This window comes from Lingula anatina, chromosome 9, assembly GCF_051362555.1.
Source record: "Lingula anatina isolate TDL-2025a chromosome 9, LinAna3.0, whole genome shotgun sequence".
In the NCBI taxonomy this organism is placed as follows: Eukaryota; Metazoa; Brachiopoda; class Lingulata; order Lingulida; family Lingulidae; genus Lingula; species Lingula anatina.
The window spans coordinates 20,360,610-20,372,642 of NC_141775.1; the positions used below are offsets into that span (position 1 = coordinate 20,360,610).

The 12,033-nt window shown below is 39.4% G+C and overlaps 1 protein-coding gene across 1 annotated transcript in view; it reads right to left on the reverse strand.

The window, feature by feature from the left end:
- Nucleotides 1–1,233: 1,233 nt before the first annotated feature.
- Nucleotides 1,234–12,033, reverse strand: part of LOC106174628 (uncharacterized) — a 38,801-nt gene continuing 28,001 nt past the window's right edge. The window contains exons 10-13 of the mRNA XM_086994948.1: nucleotides 10,980–11,186; nucleotides 6,594–6,713; nucleotides 2,569–2,686; nucleotides 1,234–2,098 (exon numbers count right to left, since the gene is read on the reverse strand). Of these exons, the coding sequence (XP_086851074.1) occupies nucleotides 1,998–2,098; nucleotides 2,569–2,686; nucleotides 6,594–6,713; nucleotides 10,980–11,186 (546 nt within the window). The 3' untranslated portion in view covers nucleotides 1,234–1,997. The remainder of the gene's footprint in view (nucleotides 2,099–2,568; nucleotides 2,687–6,593; nucleotides 6,714–10,979; nucleotides 11,187–12,033) is intronic.

The window sequence follows — 12,033 nt, forward strand, 5'->3', positions numbered from 1 at the left end:
TAATTTGTGAATGACTAACAAAAGTCATCGATGCTGTACTGCGTTTTAACTATTTAAAGACCAACAGTTTCAGTGTGATGGTGAAATAGCAGTATTCAAGACCAGAGTCATCCATCTTTAAGATTTTGAAAACCTGTTACACTGCTTAATATATATATATATATATATATATACCCAGTGAACAAGAAATGTAAAAGATAATAGAAGCATGCCTATATCCAAACTTGACCCCCATTTAAGGCCCCCAAGTAATCTCATGATATATATCACTGGGGACGTGTTCACAACTAGCTGATCTGCGGAATAACTAGTCTCGACTGCATATCAAATATGGCGCCCACTTAGCAATAAATTAACTACTGCTTCCCATGCATGATACCTGAGCAAGTGGGCACAGCAATTCAATCTCAGCCTGCTTTCAAATGAGTCGTGCCATATTTGATCTGTGGACTAGGTATTCCATGGACCAACTGGTTGTAAATGAGTCGTGCCATATTTGATCTGTGGACTAGGTATTCCATGGACCAACTGGTTGTAAATGAGTCGTGCCATATTTGATCTGTGGACTAGGTATTCCATGGACCAACTGGTTGTAAATGAGTCGTGCCATATTTGATCTGTGGACTAGGTATTCCATGGACCAACTGGTTGTAAATGAGTCGTGCCATATTTGATCTGTGGACTAGGTATTCCATGGACCAACTGGTTGTAAATGAGTCGTGTCATATTTGATCTGTGGACTAGGTATTCCATGGACCAACTGGTTGTAAATGCAGCCTTACATAATGCAGTGTCAGCAACATTGTAGCCTTCTTCCAAGAGTGACACAGACAGACAGAGCTAGGTAAGGCCCACCCAACTACCAGACTCGGCGCCGAATGATCCTGAATTCACCGGTAGATCGGAGTACACTATTACTAGAAGGTGTGTGTCAGTATGCATTCCACAGTATCATACCCCGGAACAAATTTTGAGATGAGATGCACTACTTTCCGACCCCGCTGAGAATCATCACTGTCACATCGCGTACTTGGCAAGAGCGGTGCTGTGTCTGATACTTCGAAGCGCGTACTGGTACACACCTTGAAAACGGGTATTGTGGTCTGATCTACCGGTGCATTCAGGTTCATTCAGTGCCAAGTCTGGTAGTTCAGTAGGCCTGCAAGTGATGAGTACAGAACTTACTGTGTTTGCACTTTAATTTCAACTAAGACATGCACAAACAAAGGCAAATTTAATACTGGACATTTATGTCACAAAGAATTGAAATCAAAACAGATGTATTTCCAATAATTCACCACTGGCAAATTAACCTCTGTCAAAAATCCAATAAGTAATTAATGTTGTTTTTCTTATTTTTGTTATAAATATAACATCTTGCTGATATAAAGTCATGTTTGATTCTAGATGTATTCTAGATTATAGTCACTTAGTACCATTTACTCTGATATTAGATATCACTACTTTTCTACTTCTTCCTAACTGATGTTTTCATTATATTAGGCAGACAGTTGCTATTACAAAGCGTGGATACAGTTTTCTTTAAACAACAAGTAGAAAGATGCACTCAAAGAAAGCTCTCTTTGCTACACAGTGTACTGAGTATGTCAATAAAGCCATGAATACACAAGATTGAAAGCAATCAGTTAACTGAACACTGTTCAAAAAGACAGCATGTTTGAATTAACCTACACATACAGCATGTGAACATGTCAGCAACATTTGATTATTTCTAAATCCTGACATCAACAAAACTGCAACAAACACATTAAAGCAGATCTTTTGAAATTGTACTTTGAAAATTATAATGTTACAATACCCCCACACTTTTAAATAAATTGTGTTTGCAATGTACCAAAAGAACAATTCAGCAAATAAAAGTTAGAATGACAGTCTTTTAGCCCAAAAATCATATCCAGTTCTCATCCGATAAACAGTGTCCAGATATTATTTCCCCTGTTTTTGTAGTTATATTTGCCCTTTTCCTCCACTGCAATCTACTCCAAAGACCATTGGTCAAAGAAATCATTTCCTTTATCGTCCACTACAATGAATGCTGGGAAATCTTCCACTTCGATCTTCCAGATGGCTTCCATACCTGAATGACACAAAAATATCTGCTAAACACTGGGGGATGGGGAATTAACAAATCATACAAAAAGTGTTTAATTTTAAAAACCTGCTACTTCACTGGAAGATCTTTTTAAAAATCAAAATTTGGCACCAAACTACAATGTACTACAAGCTGAAATATAAGATAACATTTAAAAGTCTTGGGTTGACAGGATTAAACAGAAACAAAATTGTCAGCACCTACCAAGTTCAGGGTACTCCAGAACCTCCACCTTCTTAATACAGAAACAAAATTGTCAGCACCTACCAAGTTCAGGGTACTCCAGAATCGCCACCTTCTTAATACAGAAACAAAATTGTCAACACCTACCAAGTTCAGGGTACTCCAGAACCTCCACCTTCTTAATACAGAACAAAATTGTCAACACCTACCAAGTTCAGGGTACTCCAGAACCTCCACTTTCTTAATACAGAAACAAAATTGTCAGCACCTACCAAGTTCAGGGTACTCCAGAACCTCCACTTTCTTAATACAGTCACTGGCCAAGATGGCTGCAGGACCTCCAATGGATCCAAGGTAGAAACCACCATGTGCTTTACATGCTCTTGTTACCTGTGAAAATAAAACATGCTCTTGTTACCTGTGAAAATAAAACATGCTCTTGTTACCTGTGAAAATAAAACATGCTCTTGTTACCTGTGAAAATAAAACATGCTCTTGTTACCTGTGAAAACAAGAGGATCAGAGAGGCGATACCGCCTCCGGATATTGTACCTCCAGCTGGGGTAAGCTCATTCGTATGGAAAGAAATGGGACACTATCACCAGTCTTATGCGTGACAAGATCTATAAAATGCAATCAACAAGATGTCTCAAATTATGCAAAAAAATAAAATACAAAATAATACAAAATAATACAAAAAAAAAAAAATACAAAAAAAAAAAAAAAAAAAAAAAAAATGTAACTAAAATGGTCCAATCAAGCAGAATTTCAAACTGACTTGTATTTACCTAACATTGATCACTCCTGTGATTTTCTAGACAATAGCCCTTTTGGTTTTCCTTAAAATGTGTTATCAGTATTGCAAATATGCTGACAAAAGAGAAAACTTAGGGGCACACTGGGTATATCTCTGCTAGCTTTGAAGATATGAGGGGTAAGAAAATATGCAAAGTATACAGTTCATGGTGAAAAAGTAGGTCAAAGGTCAATTTCAAGGCCACAGTTAGATTGCCAATATATGACTTCCTATTCAAGTTCAACAGTAACTTTGGGTGTATTTCTGCCAGTTTTCTAGATATAAGAGATAGAAATTTTGCAAGGTTCAGTCCATGGTAAAAATTAGGCCAAAGGTCAATTTCAAGGTCACAGTTAGATTACCAGTATATGACTTCCTATTCAAGTTCTATAGTAACTATGGGTGTATCTCTGCTAATTTTGGGGTATTTCACATTTTATTTTCACCACTGAATATCGGATGTTGAACTTTTTGATATAATATAACGCCAAAGCCATATCGAAAACAAAAAATGGGCACCACCTCCAGTGTTGCACTGACAAGCTCTACAAAATGCAAAAACAAAAAACAAGAGGTCTCTAGCAATAACAACTCCAGAATTAGAGAGAGTTTTCAGTTTTGGGATCTAATGGCTGCTACTCCAGTGAAAATGCACCAATTGACCCCAAAGTCACAAAGATGAAAGACAACTGTAAGGGTAACACCTGCCCATAATATTATATGTTAGATCTGTGTAGTTTCTGAAAATCAGCAGAAGTAAAAACAAATTTTGCAAAAAAAAATTGTCCCATTTGACCTTGAAATAAAGGTCAAAAGTCAAATCCAAGGGCATATTCGTAATCTCCACATATGACTCTCAGTCAGACTTCTGTAGTAATTTTTCTAATAATTCCTTTGGTTTGCGAGATAACTTTCAAAAATTTTGACAAGGGTGCATTTCAACCAGCATCACGCCCAGGCCAATGCACCGACTGAGACAAAAATACCAGGGGGTTCAAGATGAGATCATATGTGACCTAAATCCAAGAGATGGGGACACAGGTCCTTGCGGTCTAGGAGGAGAAGCGGTAACGGTGACTTGTATCCCTCGACACCCTGCAGAGCCAGCAGAGCCGGCGGAGCCAACGTAGCCAGCTGCGCCATACGAGATGGGTCGGGACTAAAACCATGAGTACTGCCAGTGTACACGCTGGTGGTACTAATAAAACATGCTCTTGTTACCTGCGAAAATAAAACATGCTTTTGTTACCTGTGAAAATAAAAATTAAAAAAATGCTTCTCGTACCTATAAAAATATTAATTTTGGTAATAAAACTCATCAAAATGTGAAAATATTATGTCAGATTTCTGCATAAAATGCCATTATAGTTACCAGAACACATTTGAACATATAACATCCTCTCTTCAGTAATGTGATACCTGACCTGTTTACTTCAGTAATGTGATACCTGACCTGTTTACTTCAGTAATGTGATACCTGACCTGTTTACTTCAGTAATGTGATACCTGACCTGTTTACTTCAGTAATATGATACCTGACCTGTTTACTTCAGTAATGTGATACCTGACCTGTTTACTTCAGTAATGTGATATGTGACCTGTTTACTTCAGTAATGTGATACCTGACCTGTTTACTTCAGTAATGTAATATGTGACATGTTTACTTCAGTAATGTAATATGTGACATGTTTACTTCAGTAATGTGATATCTAACCTGTTTACTTCAGTAATGAGATATGTGACCTGTTTACTTCAGTAATGTGATATGTGAACTGTTTACTTCAGTAATGTAATATGTGACATGTTTACTTCAGTAATGTGATATCTAACCTGTTTACTTCAGTAATGTGATATGTGACCTGTTTACTTCAGTAATGTGATATGTGACCTGTTTACTTCAGTAATGTGATATGTGAGCTGTTTACTTCAGTAATGTGATATGTGACCTGTTTACTTCAGTAATGTGATATCCGACCTGTTTACTTCAGTAATGTGATATGTGACCTGTACTTCAGTAATGTGATATCTGACCCGTTTACTTCAGTAATGTGATACCTGGCCTGTTTACTTCAGTAATGTGATATCTGACCTGTCTACTTCAGTAATGTGATATGTGACCTGTTTACTTCAGTAATGTGATATCTGACCTGTTTACTTCAGTAATGTGATATGTGACCTGTACTTCAGTAATGTGATATCTGACCTGTTTACTTCAGTAATGTGATATGTGACCTGTTTACTTCAGTAATGTGATATCTGACCTGTTTACTTCAGTAATGTGATATGTGACCTGTACTTCAGTAATGTGATATCTGACCTGTCTACTTCAGTAATGTGATATGTGACCTGTTTACTTCAGTAATGTGATATCTGACCTGTTTACTTCAGTAATGTGATATCTGACCTGTTTACTTCAGTAATGTGATATGTGACCTGTACTTCAGTAATGTGATACCTGACCTGTTTACTTCAGTAATGTGATACCTGACCTGTTTACTTCAGTAATGTGATACCTGACCTGTTTACTTCAGTAATATGATACCTGACCTGTTTACTTCAGTAATGTGATACCTGACCTGTTTACTTCAGTAATGTGATATGTGACCTGTTTACTTCAGTAATGTGATACCTGACCTGTTTACTTCAGTAATGTAATATGTGACATGTTTACTTCAGTAATGTAATATGTGACATGTTTACTTCAGTAATGTGATATCTAACCTGTTTACTTCAGTAATGAGATATGTGACCTGTTTACTTCAGTAATGTGATATGTGAACTGTTTACTTCAGTAATGTAATATGTGACATGTTTACTTCAGTAATGTGATATCTAACCTGTTTACTTCAGTAATGTGATATGTGACCTGTTTACTTCAGTAATGTGATATGTGACCTGTTTACTTCAGTAATGTGATATGTGAGCTGTTTACTTCAGTAATGTGATATGTGACCTGTTTACTTCAGTAATGTGATATCCGACCTGTTTACTTCAGTAATGTGATATGTGACCTGTACTTCAGTAATGTGATATCTGACCCGTTTACTTCAGTAATGTGATACCTGGCCTGTTTACTTCAGTAATGTGATATCTGACCTGTCTACTTCAGTAATGTGATATGTGACCTGTTTACTTCAGTAATGTGATATCTGACCTGTTTACTTCAGTAATGTGATATATGACCTGTGATATCTGAACTGTTTACTTTAGTAATGTGATATCTGACCTGTCTACTTCAGTAATGTGATATGTGACCTGTTTACTTCAGTAATGTGATATGTGCCCTGTTTACTTCAGTAATGTGATATTTGACCTGTTTACTTCAGTAAAGTGATATCTGACCTGTTTACTTCAGTAATGTGATATCTGACATGTTTACTTCAGTAATGTGATATCTGACCTGTTTACTTCAGTAATGTGATATCTGACCTGTTTACTTCAGTAATGTGATATATGACCTGTGATATCTGAACTGTTTACTTTAGTAATGTGATATCTGACCTGTTTACTTCGGTTTCCCTTGGCCAACATAATCATACTGCCTCCAGCTGCCTGAAACTGGTCCACATAGGAGTCCATCCTTCCTGCTGTGGTGGGGCCAAATGATCCACTGGCATAGCCCTGGAATAGGGATATCTATGAGTAATACACTTATTATATAGGAGTGCATCCTTCCTGCTCTGGTGGGGCTAAATGATCCACTGTTATAGCCCTGGAATAGGGATATTTCCGAGTAATATACCAGTTACAGTAGGATTAGAAGATGAGGAGTGGGATGAAATTGTGAGCAAGTGGGATTGAAAGATGAGCAAGTGGGATGAAATTGTGAGCAAGTGGGATGAAATTGTGGGCAAGTGGGATTAAAAGATGAGGAAGTGGGATGAAACAAAGAGAAAGTGGGATGGGAAGGGGACAAGTGAGACACATCGGTGTGCCTGAATCTGCAATTTCTGATTTCAAATTATGTTACATGTTCTTTATCATTATAGGAACAGTCCTAACATGGACTGACTTTTCTTTATGCAGAGACAGTGAGGCAAATGAGATAACTGAGACAGAATGCAGACAAGTAGGATGTGAAGCAGACAAGTAGGGTGGGAAGACAGACAAGTAGGGTGGGAAGGCAGACAAGTAGGGTGGGAAGGCAGACAAGTAGGGTTGGAAGAGAGACAAGTAGGGTGGGAAGGCAGACAAGTAGGGTGGGAAGGCAGACAAGTAGGGTGTGAATGAACTTAGATCTTGGCTTAAGTCCAACTACTTAGTTTTTAATGATGAAAAAACTGAATTAGTCCATTTCAACTCTAAGTTCTTCAAAGACAATACTGCACTTGATAGTATTAAGGTTGGGGATTCTTTTATAAAACCAACAACAGAAGTAAGGAACTTGGGTGTTATTTTTAATAACAAATGTGAAATGACATCACACATCAACAAAGTATGTAAAACAGCATATTTTAGTCTCCAACGGATATCCAAGATCTGTCACCTTATTAACACCAAGCAAACTGAATTACTCATCCATGCATTTGTAACTTCTAGACTGGATTATTGCAATAGCCTATTGTTTGGAATACCTAACTATCAAATGGAAAAGCTACAATCAATTCAGAACTCTGCTGCTCGTCTCCTCTGTAAAGCTCAGAAGTCCGAACACATCACACCAATTCTGCGAAACCTCCACTGGCTACCCGTGTCTCAACGAATAGTTTTTAAAATATTACTTTTGACTTTTAAGATTTCAAAGGACGACTGTCCATTTTACTTAAACTCTACCATAGAACTTTTAACTCCTATCAGATCACTTCGATCTAGTGGACAACTTCAACTTAAGCGAAAAGACACCAAAAAGACTCTTAAAACATATGGACACAGAAGTTTCGAGATTTGTGCACCGATTTTATGGTCTAATTTTATCACAAGATCTAATGTGTCTCTGGATGACTCATATTACTGTTTTAAGAAGAATTTAAAAACTTTTTTTATTTAAAGAATACTTTAATTTATAGCATCTTTTTAGTTTTTAAAATTTTTAAGTTTTCTGTTTTAGTTTATACTGGCTTTAATTTATCTGTGGAGTTTTTATTTTTTATGTAAACAGCGCTGAGACGCATGTGTAGCGCGGTTTTAAAGAAGTGTTTTATTATTATATTATTATTAAGTAGGGTGGGAAGGCAGACAAGTAGGGTGGGAAGGCAGACAAGTAGGATGTGAAGGCAGACAAGTAGGATGGGAAGGCAGACAAGTAGGATGTGAAGGCAGACAAGTAGGATGGGAAGGCAGACAAGTAGGGTGTGAAGGCAGACAAGTAGGGTGTGAAGGCAGACAAGTAGGGTGTGAAGGCAGACAAGTAGGATGGGAAGGCAGACAAGTAGGGTGGGAAGGCAGACAAGTAGGGTGGGAAGGCAGACAAGTAGGGTGTGAAGGCAGACAAGTAGGATGTGAAGACAGACAAGTAGGGTGTGAAGGCAGACAAGTAGGGTGGGCAGGCAGACAAGTAGGATGTGAAGGCAGACAAGTAGGATGGGCAGGCAGACAAGTAGGGTGTGAAGGCAGACAAGTAGGGTGGGAAGGCAGACAAGTAGGGTGTGAAGACAGACAAGTAGGATGGGAAGGCAGACAAGTAGGGTAGGAAGGCAGACAAGTAGGATGTGAAGGCAGACAAGTAGGGTAGGAAGGCAGACAAGTAGGATGTGAAGGCAGACAAGTAGGGTGGGAAGACAGACAAGTAGGATGTGAAGGCAGACAAGTAGGATGGGAAGGCAGACAAGTAGGATGTGAAGGCAGACAATAAGGGTGTGAAGGCAGACAAGTAGGGTGGGAAGGCAGACAAGTAGGATGTGAAGGCAGACAAGTAGGGTAGGAAGGCAGACAAGTAGGATGTGAAGGCAGACAAGTAGGGTGGGAAGACAGACAAGTAGGATGTGAAGGCAGACAAGTAGGATGGGAAGGCAGACAAGTAGGATGTGAAGGCAGACAATAAGGGTGTGAAGGCAGACAAGTAGGATGTGAAGACAGACAAGTAGGATGTGAAGACAGACAAGTAGGATGTGAAGGCAGACAAGTAGGGTGGGAAGGCAGACAAGTAGGGTGAGAAGACAGACAAGTAGGATGTGAAGACAGACAAGTAGGATGTGAAGGCAGACAAGTAGGGTGGGAAGGCAGACAAGTAGGATGTGAAGACAGACAAGTAGGATGTGAAGACAGACAAGTAGGATGGGAAGGCAGACAAGTAGGATGGGAAGGCAGACAAGTAGGATGGGAAGGCAGACAAGTAGGATGTGAAGACAGACAAGTAGGATGTGAAGACAGACAAGTAGGATGTGAAGGCAGACAAGTAGGATGGGAAGACAGACAAGTAGGATGTGAAGACAGACAAGTAGGATGGGAAGGCAGACAAGTAGGATGTGAAGGCAGACAAGTAGGATGTGAAGGCAGACAAGTAGGATGTGAAGACAGACAAGTAGGATGTGAAGACAGACAAGTAGGATGAGAAGGCAGACAAGTAGGATGTGAAGGCAGACAATAAGGGTGTGAAGGCAGACAAGTAGGATGTGAAGACAGACAAGTAGGATGTGAAGGCAGACAAGTAGGATGTGAAGACAGACAAGTAGGATGTGAAGGCAGACAAGTAGGATGTGAAGGCAGACAATAAGGGTGTGAAGGCAGACAAGTAGGGTGTGAAGACAGACAAGTAGGATGTGAAGGCAGACAAGTAGGATGTGAAGACAGACAAGTAGGATGGGAAGGCAGACAAGTAGGATGTGAAGGCAGACAAGTAGGATGTGAAGACAGACAAGTAGGATGTGAAGGCAGACAAGTAGGATGTGAAGGCAGACAATAAGAGTGTGAAGGCAGACAAGTAGGGTGTGAAGACAGACAAGTAGGATGTGAAGGCAGACAAGTAGGATGGGAAGGCAGACAAGTAGGATGTGAAGACAGACAAGTAGGGTGTGAAGGCAGACAAGTAGGATGTGAAGACAGACAAGTAGGGTGTGAAGGCAGACAAGTAGGATGTGAAGACAGACAAGTAGGATGTGAAGGCAGACAAGTAGGATGTGAAGACAGACAAGTAGGATGTGAAGACAGACAAGTAGGATGGGAAGGCAGACAAGTGGGACAGGAAGGCAGATAAGTGAGCTGGGACGGAGCAGTTGGGACAGTTAGGGTAACAGAATGAAGCTGTGCATCCCACCTACTGATAATAAAGTCAAGGTTACTCTGAGATGCCCCCCTTTGGCACCAGTTTACCATAGAGAACATCTGAACTCTTTCTGAGAGACTTACATTTTTTATCATTCTCAATATTTTATTAATTCATGAGTTTCTTTTATGAGCAAAGTAATATATCTCGGGTGTTTTATAAGCAAAGTAATATACCTCAGGTGTTTTATAAACAAAGTAATATACCTCAGGTGTTTTATAAACAAAGTAATATACCTCAGGTGTTTTATAAACAAAGTAATATACCTCAGGTGTTTTATAAACAAAGTCATATACCTCAGGAGTTTTATAAGCAAAGTAATATACCTCAGGTGTTTTATAAACAAAGTCATATACCTCAGGTGTTTTATAAGCAAAGTAATATACCTCAGGTGTTTTATAAGCAAAGTAATATACCTCGGGTGTTTTATAAGCAAAGTAATATACCTCGGGTGTTTTATAAACAAAGTAATATACCTCAGGTGTTTTATAAACAAAGTCATATACCTCAGGTGTTTTATAAGCAAAGTAATATACCTCAGGTGTTTTATAAGCAAAGTAATATACCTCAGGTGTTTTATAAGCAAAGTAATATACCTCAAGTGTTTTATAAGCAAAGTAATATACCTCGGGTGTTTTATAAGCAAAGTAATATACCTCAGGTGTTTTATAAGCAAAGTAATATACCTCGGGTGTTTTTGCAGGACCAGCATAATAAATTGGATAGTCTTTCATGTACTGTGGCAAACCCTCTCCTGCATCCAGCCTCTCTTTCAGTTTGGCATGTGCTATATCCCTGCCTACCACCAGTGTGCCAGTGAGGCTAACCCGGGTCTTCACTGGGTACTGGCTGAGAGTCTTCAGAGCATTCTCCATACCCTCTTTAAGATTAATCTGAAAGGAGACAAGTCTTTAACTTTTCTGGATTGTGACCAGTCCATCTTATTCATCTAAAAAGGGACCAGTCTGTATCATATTATTCTGAATGAGTAAGTCTTAACTTATTAATCTGAGGTAGGGGCAGTCTATACGGTAATGTGCCATGAATTTCGAACAGTAGAAAATAATTAAATTTGGGAAAAGATCGTTCTGGCCGAAATTCATGAAATGGAGGTGCTCAGAACTTCTGAAAGTTCGAATTTCATGGAATTCTGTCAATTTTGACCGGAAGTTGTCTGTTCGTCGCTAGGCCTTCTGTTATCTTCTCCCGACGATCTATTTAGAGTTACCATAATGTATGATGTGTGAGTGTCGGTAATTGCGACCAAAGGCATACACGTACTTTCACCCGATCACTGTGTATGGCCCATAGCAGGCCCGTAGCCAGCAATTTCAAAAGGGGGGTTCTTTTTCTGAAAAAGTGGACCTTTTTTCATAAAAACTTCATGAACCTAAATTTTATCCAGAGTGGACCTTTTCCCACCAAAAGGGGTGGTTCTTTCGAACCCCCCGAACCCCCCTGGCTACGGGCCTGCATAGATAGAGCGGTACTGTTGTCTAGGGCCGCAAAACAGCATCGTTATCAGTAGTGTCGTTCTTCAAAAGCGATTCTGGCAGCCAGAAACTAGTGTCGTTTTTCAAAAACGATCCTGGCGCTCAGAACGGGAGTGGACGGAGGGAGAGATGGTCGACGATTAGCGTCTGCCACGCCCAGATAACCTTTACTATGGAAGCTTAGTGTTACCGTTGCTCCTTTCCGTGCACTGAAACCGAGACGACAGCCGATCAGTGTCTATGGCGC